A 16,663-nucleotide genomic window follows, 5' to 3' on the forward strand; every position below is an offset into this window, starting at 1 on the left:
ATTTTTAGCTAAAGTTAGTTATAGCCTTTTTGGAAGATCAAAAGACTCTTAATATTTAATGACTCTGAATAAAACTATATTCGAATTTGTTGTTAAAACTAACACTCTTTGAGCCTCAATTTTTTTCCCTCACTCAATACTTGAATTCATTATTTTTGTTTTAGAATTTACTTATGAAGGATCGCATTAATCCAGTGAAATATTCACAGATTTTAATGTGATTTACATATCTTTATGTAAAACACACCAAAGATATGTGTTTTACATATGTTTACATAAAGATAAACAAACATTAGGTGGATGGTATTTGTTAATCTTATTTGCTCTGTCGTACAGAAATAATGTGAAATTATAAATATCAAATGTAAAAAAGTAAAATTCTTGTAGTTTTAGTTCTTCACACAGCGCTGGTTTTGAGTCAAAATGCTGTCCAGTCGTTTACATACACACCGCAACGCGTAGCCAGCAATATTGACCCAGTGACCACTCCGTAGTTCTCAAATGTGGATCGCTGTCAGGTTACCATGCAACCTGATAGAGCATAGACTGGATCATTTGTCTTTTCGCGAGTAATACATGTAATTAGACACGCTAACGTAACTGTATTTATTTCCTTTCTATATTTAGTCAAGTTTGTGTCCCACACCGAGCTTTTTTTTTTCTCGAATAAATTAGCTCACATACTGCAGACGCTAGTGTGCGGCAGTTAGCTAGCCGACGAGAGCGTTGTTTAAAAAGCTAAACGTTTCTGTTTTGTTGGGTTAAAATTAAGTGGCGTTACCGACTGTACTTTCTGTGACATAAAAACACTGAACTTGCAAAATGAATGTCGCTAAAAGTGGCTACCGTGTGTTTTCTGCAAACTCCTCCGTTGCTTGCACAGAGTTAGCTAAGAAGATAACAGAGTGAGTACTCCAAAGCACTAGTTAATGTTTAGCTACACTCACTTGTATTCAGATACTTGGGTGTGTTCGAGTGTAACTGCTAATTGACACAAATAAAGGGCTATTACAAGAGGCAGAGCAGGTTCATGTGATTTGTCATTCACAGTATGTTGTAATCATGAATAAATGAACAATGCTAGAAATTCAGCATAATCCTGAGATTACACAGTTGTTTGAAAAGTCCATGCAAAGGTATGCTTTTGTTTTGCAGGAGGTTGGGTGTTGAGCTGGGAAAATCTGTCGTCTTTCAGGAATCTAATAGAGGTAAGAAAAATAAAATCGAAAATGCCCCACTCAGGTAAGTGATTTCTGATTTATTTATATCTGTGCACATTTTATTTATTCCCTGCCCTCTTTAAGTTGGTTGTAAGGATTACAGTTAACAGCTAAACTGTTAACTGTAAACAGTTAAGGTTAATATTTTTTTTTAACTTAAACAGTTAAAAAACTGTTTAAGTCTTGCTCATTTGCAAAACTTAAATAGGTATGAGATGTTATTTTTCAGTTTTTGCAGGTCATTGCTTACTTTGACCACCTCTAGTTTTTTTCCCCTCAAATACAATGAAAACATATGCAAAGGTTTGAAAAAAAATCTCTGCATATGGTTCGTCCTTAGGATTATAAAGAATATATTTTCTTTTTCATGCCTCCCAAACAAGGAGTTATCTTATGACTTATAAAGATCCACAAACATTTACCTTACTTGAATTTCATGTTTATATATATCTATAGATGTTTATATCTAAAGATATATATATTTCCCATTTTGAAGAGTAGTTAAGATAAATGTCTTTCTTTTGAATAATAATCTAATCTAATCTTCTAGACAATTAGATTTTTTAGCCCATTTTTTTAAGATAAATTATTTAGCCTGTCATTATCACGCAACAGTGAACCTTCAATTTACTTGAAGACTTTTTACATGTCCTGAGCAGGACACCGAATAAATTTGTATTTTACTCGATCACATGCTCTGATTATGTATATTAAAACTAAATAAAATGCAGGCTTTTGAAGTTGATTCAAAGTTTAAGAAATTATAGTTAAAAATGTCAGTATTTCAATTCATGTGATAAATTGAACCTTCATTTACAATAAGCAAATGTTCCAACATAAAATACTAATTATTTATATAGTGTTTGTTTATGCTACAAGCAATTTTAGCTTGTGGCTAAAATTGCTGTTTGTCTAAAATGACATTTTCCTCCCTTTATGTAGAGACAAGAGTGGATGTGAAAGAGTCTGTACGTGGACAGACCATCTTCATTATCCAAACCATACCAAGGTGAGTACAGAAAACTTGTTCATTTTTATCAGAGCTGGATTTTTTTCCAACCCAAATCTTTAACTATCTCTTCTTTACTTTTCTAAAACCAGAGATGTCAACACAGCCATCATGGAGCTCCTTATTATGGCCTATGCTCTTAAGACTTCCTGTGCGAAGAACATCATTGGAGTTATTCCTTACTTCCCCTATAGCAAGCAGTGCAAAATGAGGAAGAGGGGCTCCATAGTTTGTAAACTGTTAGCTTCAATGTTGGCGAAAGCAGGTAAAGGGTTCAAAGCAAAACTGAACAGCATAATTAAAAAAAAAGCCTCTCTAATTAACATTTTATTTTTGTGCATTCTGAAGGCTTGACACATATCATCACCATGGACTTGCATCAGAAAGAGATCCAAGGTTTTTTCAGCTTTCCGGTGGATAATCTGCGAGCCTCCCCGTTTTTGATTCAGTACATACAAGAAGAGGTGGTTGTTGTGTTTGTGTCTTCATCTTATGACGTTAATTGAAACAATAATTGAATTAAACAGAGTTTGGAAGAATTGGTAACACCTGCTTTCCTTTATTCGGACAGATTCCTAATTACAGAAATGCTATAATTGTGGCAAAGTCCCCTGCTGCAGCCAAAAGGTATCAGATGTTGGTCAACATTACATTGATTTTACATTGAAATCACAGTAGAGGCCTAGTTTATCCTTTTATCTATTTTTACCTATTGAAAGTATTCACAGGTTGTCTCCTGTCTTTGCAGGGCTCAGTCCTATGCAGAACGTCTCCGACTGGGTCTGGCTGTGATCCACGGCGAGGCCCAATGTGCCGAGTCGGACATGGCCGATGGAAGACACTCCCCGCCATGTGTGCGCAACGCCACAGGGCACACAGGACTGGAGCTGCCTAGTGAGATCCCGGTCTTTCTTCGTTTAGAACTTTACTTTATCCTAAATTTCACAAATAATATGTGTGCCATGTTGTTGTTTCATGCAGTTACATGACTTTTTATTCATCAGTTTTCCAAAGTTTTACCATTTAAACACATGCTGTGACTTGTTAGATTAGAAGAATGTATTTTCTTGACCACAAACTACTACAGACATTACGAACCAAAATTGAATGTAGCATCATTAATGCAGCCTTGTTTACCTTTCTGTGACACGTTGAAATGTCTGCATTGAAAGGGTATTTAACAGTCTAATACAACTTCTACATGCGCTAACCTCTTTTGAGCTGGTGATTGTGCTGTTTCTCACTCATATCATTACTCATACTCAAAGTAATTGAGTTTATGTCATTGCATGACCTCACAGATACCCTACTTCTACTCACAAAGCATCTGTAGCAATTTACTGATAGTAAGGCCCCCAACTCACACTGGAATAAGATTATATTATGAAATGAAGAATCTGCCAGATCTCAGAGTAATCTTCTGTGGCATATTAAAAATACAGTGTGCGGTATTACATGTGAGAATCAGTGTTTTGCGAAAGTGCACACACCTCCAAACTGTGTGTACAACTTGGCTGATGAAGGTCTGAAGGAGGGTATGAGGTCCCTAGGTCTATAGTTTGGATGCAAATGCACTTGTTACATCTCAGTGAGAAGGCTGGGCATTATATTCAGTGATGAGAATGAGGAGTAAAAGTGTGTGCACAAGCTTATGGACGTTTAGAATACAGTTAGAAAATGGTTGCAATATGTCATTAAAAAATAACCAAGTTTTAGAACCTTGGTGTAATCAGTTCACAATGAAAAACACTTATTTTTGCCTTTTACTCCTGAACGATACACACACCAGGCAAATAAATGACATGCTCATTGGTGAGCTAAAAGCTGTATATGTCAAAATGGATGAAAAACTCCTGGGGTTCTTTTAAGGCAAGGCTGAAATTGCTGATGGAGAAGCAGAAATCTTCTATATGTATGATTTTAGTATAAATCATACATATTGGGACAATCTGTCCAGATGTGAAGGCTGTGGTGAAGTCCTGGATGTCCCATAATCCAGCTGGGTCCTAGTGGGTCAAAACAACAAAATATTTAAAGAAACATTTCCTTTGCTTGTTTCCTGCCACATATTTGATAATTATGCATTAGGGTGTCATCAAAGGAAAACCAAAATCAAATAGGTGTGTCATTGGCAAATGACTCTGATTGAATAGTCTCAGTACTTCTTTGTGTTCCCATGCTTAACTTTGAGATTGTAAAATCCACTTATACATTTTTTTTAACAAACAAAAACTTTGTTTTAGACATTACAGTCAGTCTGCTTTATTAATATTATTTTTTAAATGGCTTTCAACCCAGATTTATTTGTTGTTGTTTTTTTTTAAGTCTTGGCAAACAGTGTGTATCATGTGTTATACTTGTGCATTTGTGTTAATGTGGTGTTTATTTGTCGACAATAGCAGGCAAACAACAAGCTCCGTTCCCTGGCATAGAGCTTCCAAGTACGACTTAAAGTTAATTTATATTACCATGAAATGATTCCTCTTCAAATTCTACTTCAATTTGTGCATGTGTAGAAAAAAAATGGGTTTGTCTTTGCATCTTGAGAAACATACAGTCTGGATTCACGAGGGGGAGTTGGTGGAATATTGACTCTCCAACTAATAGAGCTGACATTGTTGATTTTTAGAAATGTTTTTATTTTGTCCAATTGGCCGTTTGATCTCCACTTTCCTCCCAGCAGCAGCTTGTGTGGCGCGTTTGTCTTGAACTGAACAGACGCCATGTTTACTGCACCTTCGTACGATTCCAGACAGCTGCTTCTACAAGATGGCTTAAACTTTCTTTGTTTTGTGGTGCTCTAATTTTAGTTTCCTTAAATCAAACCGGAACTGCGTCAGTTTTTAAAATTTTTGTTGTTGTTGTTGTTTTTTTTTTTCTTTTCCGTTGGACTCATCTTGCCAATCAACACATGCTGCCATTTTTAAACCACTTTTAACCCGATTAACCTTGTGTCATGATTGCATGTAAGGAAACAATGAAGCATGCTTTAAGGATCTGTTATTAGAAAGTCAGTAGGAATGTAATGGTTGACAGATTCCAGCCTTTAATCTAGAACTGTCAACAAATGATGCGTATTGGCAGATTTTATTAATCCTTTCTTAAAACAGTAAAAGTCTAACCAGACTTTTTTCAGGTTGTTACATGATGCAGCACAGTTGGATTTTGGTAAACTGTATTTTAATCACAATGTGGATTCTGCTGTTCTTGGTGTACATAGTGATTCCAGGTTTTCTCACACTGAGGGGCTGATTGAAATTCACTGTTCTGCAAGGCATGCTTTTCCTTTCTTTGCTTTCTAAAACTGTTCCTTCACAATCAGCTTGGCTTGCTGATTGTTCACCAGTTGATTGTTTCCTAAAAATCCCTGCATTTACATGCACACCGGTATATTGAAATGGTTTTATGCATTTTGTTAGTTTTGGTAAAGATTTTTGGTAAATCTCAGAGTAAATGAATAGTTGTTTTAAGACTCTTCCTCAAACATCAACCATGAATAATTTTAATGCCTTATTTTGCAGCTAGAATTGGATGCCTATGAGTTATATATGGACAGCTCCGTTCAGGATGTTTACACGGACTCATCACTGATACGAACATAATAATGCTTTCTACATCATACAACTTAAGTCATTTTTAAACATGATTGATTGCACAAGTTTGAAGGTATTTAGTAATTTCTTTAATGAACATAGGGTTAACATTTTACAAAGTTACGTACACCCCCACTGAATGTATTTATGTATTACGAGAGACGTTTACATATATAAATGTCTCTTTTTAGCAAGTTGCATTATAAGTATATATATTTTTTAGGTCTCAACAAGCTTCTAGCATAATTCTGACTGGATATTTGAGCACTTTTCTTAAAGCACTTTTTAAATTGTACACTTCATTTTATTTACTTGCGTTCCCAACACTGACATTTCTATTTTTTTTTTCAAACATAATCCTCTAATCTTTAGTTCACTGAGAGGAGCTTAACGAAGAAAAAAAACCCCGACCTTCTCAAAGCTCCAAATTGAATTTAAATTTTGCTTTAAGATGCCATATTTGTCAGGAAAACCATCCCATGTTAATGATCTCCATTATTTCTGATGAGACGAATTATTTAAGGATGCAGCCAGAAACGTGCGGATGGTTGAGGAGCAAATTGCAGTAAAGCATGAGCGTATGTAAACTTCTGACTGGACCTGTAGATAGCATTGTGGATGTGTGTATTCAGCAGATGAACGCCGATCAAGCCAGGATGTTCATACGTTGCCATAAGTGTATGTTTAGATTCTGTATTAAAAATGGTGAGCCAACTCATTGTGGCTGATGAAGCCAAACTAAGCGGAGCATAAAGATGGATTGTTTAAAATGTATTAAAATGTGACTAATGGGGGGTGTGCATGGAAATGTAGGCTGTTTCGCTGGCAGCGCTCAGATTTGACTGACCGGTTCAGAGCATTGGCAAGTGTATGTGAAGAATCTGTCATCAGTGCTTGCCACTGTTGGTGTGTGTTAGACTGTCTGAGGACTGCTACTATAGACTGGGCCTGAAGGTGTGTGTGTGCGGGTGAGTGTCTATAGAGGCATTTATTTTTCTTTTTTTTGGATTGGGTATCCTGGGCTGAAACTCCTTTTGTCATTTGACCCTTGCATGGCATGCTTTGCACTAGGCTAGCCTTCCAGCTTGATCTCCTAAAAGGTAGGAGGGGTAGAATGGAGGGCAGGGGGTACATGAACCAATGACTTTGATTAATTGATTGTCATTTTAGTTTAGCTTTACATTTTTAGGAATCAAATTTCGTTAAAAAAACAAAACAAAAAAAAAACTCTAAAAATTGGAGAGCTAGATTGCTCAAAAACCCTTTTCTCAACCCATTTTACCCAATCTACTTAGATTTAATCTTTGATTCCCCCCAAATTTACTCTTAACTAAGTAATATGAGGTAACCTGATTTTCTTTCCATTTTAGTAATGATGGCCAAAGAGAAACCTCCGATTACTGTAGTTGGAGATGTCGGTGGAAGAATCGCCATAATAGTGGTAAGATTCTTCAGATGCAATATTAAAATCTTTTGCACTTAGAATTTCTGAATATGTGAGTAGATGTTAATAGGGAGGCACAGATAGGAACATTTTGGGTGATAATCAGTATGTAACAATATCCTATATAATGCATATATTTCACTGTATTTTTGACATTGTATAAAGGCGACCACACCACCTAAATTACCTCTCTGCTTTAAACACTCCCATTATCCTGTGCTGCTCCCACCCGTCCCGCATCCTCCCAGGATGGAAAAAAACACCAACTGTTAACACCAGCCCAGTTTTGCTTATCAGACCAATCCCAATATGTAAAAAAAAAAAAGACAAATATTAACCAATACTGATGTTAATGTCAATACAACGTACATCTTTAGATGCTAACATATGTGAGCTCCCAATTACTGCAACCTCAAGGTATTTTTATGTGCTTTTTTTTTTTAAGTTGTTTTTATGTCACCTGTTTGTGCTAATACACAATATGCTATGGTGCAGAGAAAATACTGACTGTAAAGAATTGAAAGGTCACAGTTTTCACAACCAGCTTGTAAATGTCATGCATGTGTAGATGAATCTGTGTTTTTAACTGTTTCCAAGAAAGACTGTATTGGCTGTGACGGCTTCCTTTCCATGCACGTTAGATCACAAGATAAGACCATTTGTGTTGTGATCCGGACTGTGGTGTGTGCCTTTCTAAAGTCTCTTTTCTGCCACCCTTGTTGTTTTTGCTGCTACAGTGACTCCTCTTTCCTCCCCTTCCTTTTCCTTGGTGTCATTGGTTGCCTTCTGTTGATTCTAACTGAGTGTGCAAGTAAAAAGATTTTGACTACATTTGGAATTGCCTGTTGTTTTTCTGTTCAGGATGACATTATAGATGATGTAGGAGACTTTGTTGCTGCTGCAGAGATCCTGAAAGAGAGAGGGGCGTATAGGATCTACATCATGGCCACCCATGGTTTGCTTTCTGCAGATGCCCCTCGTCTCATAGAGGAATCAGCTATTGATGTGGTGAGAATGTAGAAGCTTGCGGTTTTCAGATGTGTGCGCCTTGATTGTTTTTTTCTTCTATTAAAATGTGTTGTACATGAGCTTAACTAAAGAGGATAGATGAGAACAAACTTCGGCTTTGGTTCTTTAGACGTCATTTGTTCTTTAGGAGAACAGTGTAGAGCAACATACTTCCTTTTAATGGGAACTCGATCTGAACCGTGTCACTCTGCGCACTTCTGTTATAACAAAGAGCTATTGTTTTCAGCATTGTCATTTTTATAAGCCGTCAGTTTCTGTTCCTAAAAGCTGCCAGGTGTTCAGAAAACAGTAGTTCCAGTGACATTGGAACATTTCTTGTTAATCAGACATCTCCCTGGTACTCTGTATTTACAATGACTCGCAAGTTAACTATTCACAGAAGTTTTTTGTTTTTTTTCTTTTTACATTTTGTCATTTCCCAACTGCAAACATCAAGTTAATTGATTGGCATTTAATGTGAGAAACTAACACATTATTTTCAAAATAGTTCACTAACAAGGCTATGGCACAATCACATTTGTGAGACAGCAATTGAAATATTTCAGCAGACTACAATTGAGCATGTAGTCTGCTGTAAAAACCGAGTGAACATGATCTGTTCTTGTGTATTCAGGTGGTTGTGACAAACACGGTGCCCCACGAGGTGCAAAAGCTACAGTGTCCAAAAATCAAGACGGTGGACGTCAGCATGATATTAGCCGAGGCCATCCGCCGCATCCACAACGGGGAATCTATGGCCTACTTATTTCGCAATATTACAGTGGATGACTAAGGAGTGTCAGTGACGGACGCCTCTGCACCTTTACTAACAAAACGCTGTTGCACATGTTGTTTTTGGAATGACATGCATACATGTATCCTGATTCAGTTAAAGAACTTCTCAAAAATCGACCAAATAATTTGTCTTCTTTCTGAAATGTGTGTTTGGTTTTTTTGTTCCGTTTCTAAAAGAAAAAGAAAAGCCTTCAAATCCAAGGCAAGCACGCCTCTAAAAGAGCATATTTTGATGTTTTGAAGTGAAAGGCGGGGATTGTATGAAGTGGCGTCGTTGCTAGCAGCTGTTCAGAAACATTGTGTACGGTTAGATTTCAATGGAGCCACAAGGTGTGGCCATCCTAGAAGCAGTGAAACTGAAGACAGGATGGGAATCTGTGTTTGTCAGATGAGCGAGGTGTGACACCCGTTTCAGCCCCATCAGCCTCCTCCGTAATGTCAATGGAGTCCGTGCCAAAATCTAAGAAGCCATACAGCAAGACATAAACGCATTTGAGTGACAGATAATGCGGCTGGTTTCTGTGTGTATCATGCCTTCCATAGATCAGTGTTTGCACAAAGGTAAATCTGTTTATGGGGGAACAAAGAGGGTAGTGTTTACTTTGATTAAATAATAAAAAAAAAAAAACAAGATACACATAATTTCATGTAAATCCCCCCCAAAATATCCATGGATTTATAATCTTAATTTTGGTGAATAATTTTTTCAGTTTTTCTTGCTCCTAACTTAAATGCCGGTTATGTTTTTCTCACTACAAAAGTTCATATTTTCATGTTGAACTTAATCTGCAGAGAATAGAAGGACATCCGCCTGCTGCTTTTAAATTTAACAGAGCATGTTGCTTTTAGCAAGAAAACCAAACAGACACACCATTCTTTTTTTCTTTTTTAAGTGACTGCTTTTTTGGATTTTTCCACATTATGTTACCTCATTATCTCACAGCATAGAAACCCACAGGTCACTTCCTCTCAGCTGTACGTACAGAATTGAATGTTTAAGATTGTTCCCTATTCCACTCGGCATTAGTTAAATCTAGTACTATACAAGTAAAAAAAAAATTTGTGAAAATGTGCCCTGTGATCCATTCTTTTTTTGATTATATTCTACTGGTTTCTATGTTTTAGGATGGAGCCACATTCATTTCAGAAATGCAGTGAATTTAGGCAAAAAAAAAAAAAAAAAGAAGAAGTGGATTTTAGATGCTGGAGGCCTGTTTCGCTTAGCTTACTTTTTGCTCAGGGAATATACTTTAGACGCCAATGCACATTTATTTGTTCCTGAGTTTTTCAGGCTGTGTACATTACCTGCTGCACGTGTTTGAATAAAATAATAGCATTTGGTGAAAATGTCTTCCACGCAGCAGCAGCAGTGTGACTTGGCAATGTGCTTTGGTTCAAAAAAAAAAAAGACTAGATTGTTTTTTTGTTTTTTTATTTTCTTAAAATATTAATAGAAAGAGATTTGAAAATGTTAAGCTGGTTTTTGTGTTGGCATGAACCTATGAACTGACACTCCCATTTAAGCTCTGACTGCATCTGTCTTGAATGCATTTGGTAACGTCTCGCCTGCACTTAAGGTCCCAGGTTTCCTCTCTTTAGCCTCCTGTCTGACTTTGTAAATGTAGATGAAAATAAAATAGCTGCCTCTTTCTCTGGCTCCTTTCGTGTAGTTATTTTCAGTTTAAATGCACTCATAGTGCATTTTTCTATATTTATGAAAACTATTTTCCCAATTACAATTCTACCAAGAAATAAATTAGTGAGAAACATTTGCAGTGGATTTTCTCTCAACACATTGTCAGATGTGTTAGACATCCATGATCACTGAATATTTGTTTAAATTGTCCCTTACTAAGCTGCGTTTCAACACAGAAATTCTGGTTTCACTTTGACTTATTTGGACACTTTTATTCATGGAACTGTTAAAATTCGATTCAGATTGGTTGATTTCCTGGTATGGATGTGTTTGCAAACCTTTATAAGTGTTAAGGTTGGGGACCTTCCAGAAATGTAAAATTGTGCTGATTTATTAACATATTTCGGAACCGGTTTTGATGATTATCCTACTGTCGACTAGTTTGACCCAAACAGTCATTACACAAGATTATCTTGGACATTAAAGATTAACTTAGGAACCAACACCACTCAGCTCTACTATTAAGCAAAAAATAATCTCTTCCACCAGTAAACATGGAGGTGGTGGCATCATGCTGAGGGTTTTTTTTACTGCCGACGATACTTGTACTTTGCATGTAACCGCATATCAGTAGATAACTGGTTGAAACTTTGACACACTTTGGTGTTTAGGCAACACAATGATCCTAAACAATTTAATAAAGCAGGCCAAGACTTATAACTTATCAAAAATGTAATCAACCAAACTATTGCTGCTGATTATACTGTTAATGGTGTAATTTTAGTAACACATTTAGAATAGGTAGCTAAGAATCAATCTATTAATTTGACTTGATTAAAATGACAAAAACAAATCTTCACGGAATGCTAAATCAAATCTCTATCCATCCAATGATGCTATTGAAAAAGAAAAGACAATTTACAAATAAGAAAACATTGAATGATGAACATTAAGTGCCAAACTCACCTCAAACTCCTGGAGGCAGAACTTTTGAAATGACACTGAAAACATTTGATGCAGACAAGGTCAGAGATCCTGTACTTGCTCCAAACTTCTCAGGTAACTAGGCAGCTCTGAGGAGCTTGGACCAAGTCCAGGAGCGGACCTTTTAAGAATTTAAACGGCACAGCGGTAGCACGTCCATCTACAAGAAGCTTCGTGGCCTTCATGAAAATTTGAAGCGCACCTGGGCTCTACAAGGAAAGGGTCTGCCAGTGTGTCTCCAATAAAGTAGCAACAAAGAGAGGGGCAGCTGTGAGGTTAAGGAGCACAAAGAGGAAGCAAACGTTTGATTGTTACAGGTCGCTTCCTCGTTTCATACGGGCGAAACAATTCACCTTGGCTGTTAGCTTTTAGAAAGAGGAAGCACACTGGAGTTTTTGACAGAGTGGAAACTTTAACACTGTGAAGGACTTTATGAGGACATAAAATTGTCAGCTGAAAATACAATAGAACTTTATCATGAGGTTGAATCTTCTGAATAGGTCAGGTCTTCAAAGACATAGAAAATAAAAAAATAAAAAATACTTATGTTGAATAAGTGTGGAGCTGATGTATTCAGAGATGGGCAGAGTACCCAAAAATTGAACTCAAGAGTAGCTCTACTTCTTATAACATATTTTTACTCAATTAAAAGTAAAAGGTAGTCGTCCAAGAAATAACTCAAGAATAACAAAGTATTTAGGAAAAAGTCTGCTCAGGAACACAGTAACTGATCAAAACCTCAATCATTTAATATTTAAAAATAACATTATCTTATGGATCGAAATAAAGTTACATGGCTATTTTGGTATTTTAAATATCAAAATGAAAATATTTCATATGAATAACGTAAGCACAAAACAAAATCGGGCAAAAAAAAAATAAAAAATCCAAATCAGTTTCTTTCAATATAAAACTTGTGAAACTTTAACAAAAACTGCAGCGGTGCATCTGGTGAATTTTAGGTTAAAGCTCATATTATCTTGATTTGGTGAAGTTGTTCACAGTCGGCCGAGTAGCCAGAAATTTTACTCAAGCAAGATTAGTGATACTTAATAGTAAAAGTAAAAGAAGTAGACCACAGCAAAAATACTCCTAAATATACTCTTATTGCCCAAAAAATTTGCCACGTAAATGCAACTAATTAATACCCAACTCTGGATATATTATGTATCATTTGGCCCATCGCTCTTTACATAAGATAAACAAAACCTCACATGTTAGTTTCTCCAAAAGCTGAGCCAAAATACAAAAAGTTCACCCTTTTTGGTTCCATCACAGTGAGTGTAGTTAATACAATCTTGTGCTGCACACTGAACATCCACAAGTAGCACCTTGCTCTTCCTGAAAGGGGCGTAAAGTGCTTTAGAGTCTGCGCTAGTGTCAGGATTTTGCAACATTCTAATGTTTTTGCAGGTCCTGCCTCCATGTTTTCATCAGCCGTAACCAGCTCCCCCGTCACTGCTGAGAAATAGGCTTCCCCTTTTAGCAAGATCCAGGCACACCATGGGGAAGCTGTGCTCAAGTTGACAGGCAGTGTTATTTTCCCCAACAAACTAGATTAGGTGAAAGGTTGTTTTTTTTAGCTATGCTTTGTAGGTGTTTATCAGGGTTTCATCATTCCACTCTTCGGGGTTTGTGGTGTGTCACAGTGTGTGACCTGCAGTACCTCCAGAGTTATAAACATTTCTCAGGCTGGTTCTCTGATAAATGCTCTGCTTGCTCAGCCTGTTCGTAAATGCAGGTGGGCATGTCTGGGTAGATTTGGGTCACAGTAAAATGGTAGTAATCTGCTTCTTTCACCTCACAATTGCTACTTTGTGTGGTTTTATCCAATAAAATTACAATCAAATACACGGAAGTTAGTTTTTATAAACTAACAAAATGTGAAAAAGCTCAAATTAGTATGAATTATTTTTGTCCTGTTGTTATACAACACAATCATGGCAGAATAATGGTAAAATATTTGCCAAGAGTTTTTGAAAAAAATAAAAATAAAAAAAGTGTAAAAATGCAGGACAACAGAATTAGTGTTGCTTGTAATTTGTCGATTAGGTGATTCATAGTTTTAAAGCTCTGCGCTCTACCGGAGCAAACTTTGTAAGCTGCAGTCCACCACCAGAGGGCGGTATAGTGCCAAGGAGAAGTCATGAAGCTGCCTGTGAGATCTGTCCATTAGACTTAACTTTTTCCACTTTTCTAAATGAATTTGCTTGCTATCATTTCAACTTTTGGTGACACCGTACTGGGTGATGCACATGAAACCAGGACAGTCAAGTGTTTGCTGCACGTTTATTTGAACTCACTCATCCAGTTAGTCCAGTACTGCTCTCGTGAAAGAACAGAGTCAACAGACATCAATGTCAGCACATACTTTAAAATCCAACATATTCACAAGTGGATTTATGTCAGGTGTTGGTTAATTCCTTTCCTTTTTGTTTTGCTTGCAAGACTGTTCAAATATGTCTATTAAAGTAACTTTAACACTTGAGGTCCTAAAATATGAGAAGTTTAATAATCCTTATTGTATTTTTTTCTGCAGGACTGGTTGGAGACCAGAAATACAAGCTTGCAAGAATTAAAGCATGTCTCTTTTGGTAGGAGAAACCTTTTCTTATAAAATCACAACACTGCTTGCTAAGATGAACACTTTATTTTTCTTTTTTTGAATTGAAATGAAATTTATTCGAACATGATACAAATATAAAAATAAAATAGTGCACAGTAACAAGAAGTGCATAAGAAAGAAGAGAAAATACTGATTTTTTGTTTCAGTTAACATATCATGCTCAAAATGGGGTAGGAAGAAGAGTTCGCATTATACACAATAAGGAATGTACAATACAAGCACAATATAGAAGCTCAGACAACATAACAGCTATTTTTTGATTTTCCTGGTTTAGACAAAACACTGAAAGTATGCAAAAAATTATAATTGAGCAGAACTCTCTCTCCCTCCCAACCCCCCCCCCCCCCCCCCCCCAGCAAAATAGAAATGCACTTTATTTTAGTTCTGTAAGGATTTGCAAACAAAAAGGTTCAGTAAACAAGTATTTCTAACACTAAGACTTCTCAAAAATATAAAGTGCACAGTATATTTTCTTCATATGTTGACATAAGCTGCACAGAAAAAAAAAACACATTTAGAGATAAAAAGCACTATTGCTTTTGACTGATTTCTCAACAGATACAGATTTTCTCTCCCCACCAGATGATCCCAGTTACTGGCTGAAACATCAATAGTTTTGAGTACAAACTAAACACGACATGTACATTTTTTTTCCTTTTAATTTTATGTTAAATTCTCTGACATTCGCGGTAGGTACGGTCAAGTTCAACAACATTCATGCCGTCTTTATGTCTTTATCTTTGTTTTCATCTGTTCATGTTTGTTTTAGGAGGAGTATATTGGAGCTGGGAGCAGAATGGAATATTTGATTATCTTGTCAAACATTGTCTCTTGGTTTGTTTTTCTATCATCCGCATCAATCCTCTGGTCTCGTTTGCACAGTTTTCTCTGCTTCCGTCCATCTCTACGAAAGGAGGCAGCTGTTGGTTTTGTTCATGGCAGCACGCTTGTTGCTTTCTTTGGGGAACGTTAGTCGTCTCTTGCAGAGCACCGGACTCAGCTGAGTGGGCAGGTTGGCCCGCTGCAGCAGCTCCATGAAGGCCTCCATCACGTTGACGTTGTCCTTGGCCGAGGACTCCAGGAAGATGTGGTTCCAGTCCACTTCCACCGTGGACAGTACGTCCTCGCTGGACACCCTCCGCTCTTTGAGTCGGTCTATCTTGTTGCCGATCACCACAATTGGCGTGTGCTTGCTCTCCTTGACTTCCACGATCTCCTCTCGCAGTCTCTTGACCGCCTCAAGGGAGTCTGGATCGTCCACGGCGTAAACTAGAGCAAAGGCATCACTGTTTTGGATGGAGAGTTTGCGCATGGCAGGGAAGGAGTAGCTCCCACTGGTGTCCATAATGCTGATGGAGACTTTAATTCCTCCCATTTCGCACTCCTTCCTGTGGAGCTCCTCCACTGTGCGCCGGTGCTTCGGCTCAAAGGTGTCTTTGAGGAACCGCTGGATGAGGGCTGTCTTCCCCACTCCCCCTGCTCCTAGAAACACCAGACGCACTTCAGCCTTGTCTTTTGTCTCAATAGACATGACAATGTTTTTCTCTTTTCTCTTGCAAAAGCTAAAAATCCCTTCCACGTTTCTGCTGCAGCCAATGCGTGCCGGTAAAGACTTTTACATGTGCTGACAGAACTGAGACGTGTCGATAGTAGAAGCTTGCGTATGAATGCACGCTCTTTTGACTGCATGCTGTATTTATTAACACTCATCACCTGCCCACTGGGCTCCCAGCCAATGAGGATAAGGACAGAGTTTGAGTTTACAGCAGCCAATCAGAAAACAATTCAAGAAAAGAGAGAAGATAAACATGACCAGGGAGTTATTGGTGAATGCAGGACACATCTCTGAATGTTTCTATCAACAAACACAATTTTCTTTTACTGCAAAAGATACTTTCAAGCGCAATTAAGAGCAATTTTGTTTTTCTGTAGAAAAAAAATCAATTTCTAATATTTTTTATGTATAGTTTTTGAAACTGTCTCAGATGCACAGACCTTGCCTTTCAAAAGTGTATCATTGCATGTGGCATTCTGGGGAAGAATGAATGACCTGCTAGTAAAAACTTCTCACCATACTGCAGTCGGGATCTCTGTTTTTCTTTTCTAATGTAGCGCGTGTTTCAGGACTCTCAGTAATTGATCAAATATGCTTTGGGTCCCAAACACGCCTGTGTAGTTCTTGCACCATCTCCATATTGTGGCCCTACACATCTGACCTTGACATGCAGGTCCTCTCTAAAAGTCACCACAGAAATCAAGAGTCAGGCATTCAACCAGAACTTCAGCGTTTTACTTATTGAGGTTAGAAACCGTTTTAGATTATCTTTGTCAACAAACATCTGGACCAC

At 37.3% G+C, this 16,663-nt stretch overlaps 2 protein-coding genes across 4 annotated transcripts; one reads left to right on the forward strand and one right to left on the reverse strand.

Annotated features, from left to right (window-relative positions):
• Positions 1-446: 446 nt before the first annotated feature.
• On the forward strand, positions 447-10,719 carry LOC122822307 (phosphoribosyl pyrophosphate synthase-associated protein 1). 3 transcript variants are annotated; one of them, XM_044100872.1, is made up of 11 exons: positions 480-905; positions 1,156-1,208; positions 2,163-2,229; positions 2,322-2,494; positions 2,578-2,693; positions 2,801-2,856; positions 2,978-3,123; positions 4,629-4,670; positions 7,193-7,263; positions 8,128-8,274; positions 8,909-10,719. In XM_044100872.1, the coding sequence occupies exons 1-11, from the start codon at positions 823-825 to the stop codon at positions 9,065-9,067; spliced, it is 1,113 nt and encodes a 370-aa protein (XP_043956807.1). In that variant the 5' UTR covers positions 480-822; the 3' UTR covers positions 9,068-10,719. The 3 variants fall into 3 exon arrangements, with proteins under 3 accessions (XP_043956808.1, XP_043956807.1, XP_043956809.1); XM_044100874.1 differs by having other exon boundaries at positions 491-578; XM_044100873.1 differs by lacking the exon at positions 4,629-4,670 and having other exon boundaries at positions 447-905.
• Positions 10,720-14,670: 3,951 nt separating this feature from the next.
• Positions 14,671-15,940, reverse strand: rasd4 (rasd family member 4). Its single transcript, XM_044100875.1, has one exon. It carries the CDS (start codon positions 15,844-15,846, stop codon positions 15,220-15,222), a length of 627 nt encoding a protein of 208 aa, XP_043956810.1. The 5' UTR covers positions 15,847-15,940; the 3' UTR covers positions 14,671-15,219.
• Positions 15,941-16,663: the final 723 nt, after the last annotated feature.

The sequence above is a fragment of the Gambusia affinis genome, linkage group LG19, assembly GCF_019740435.1.
Source record: "Gambusia affinis linkage group LG19, SWU_Gaff_1.0, whole genome shotgun sequence".
NCBI classification, from domain to species: domain Eukaryota; kingdom Metazoa; phylum Chordata; class Actinopteri; order Cyprinodontiformes; family Poeciliidae; genus Gambusia; species Gambusia affinis.

Bases quoted from the DNA above. Each gene is read 5' to 3' on its own strand.
- LOC122822307 (XM_044100872.1), top strand. From the start codon at position 823: ATGAATGTCGCTAAAAGTGGCTACCGTGTGTTTTCTGCAAACTCCTCC. The intron at 1,209-2,162 runs GTAAGAAAAATA...CCCTTTATGTAG, and splicing joins CTTTCAGGAATCTAATAGAG to AGACAAGAGTGGATGTGAAA. The intron at 2,230-2,321 runs GTGAGTACAGAA...TTCTAAAACCAG, and splicing joins ATTATCCAAACCATACCAAG to AGATGTCAACACAGCCATCA.
- rasd4 (XM_044100875.1), bottom strand. From the start codon at position 15,846: ATGTCTATTGAGACAAAAGACAAGGCTGAAGTGCGTCTGGTGTTTCTA.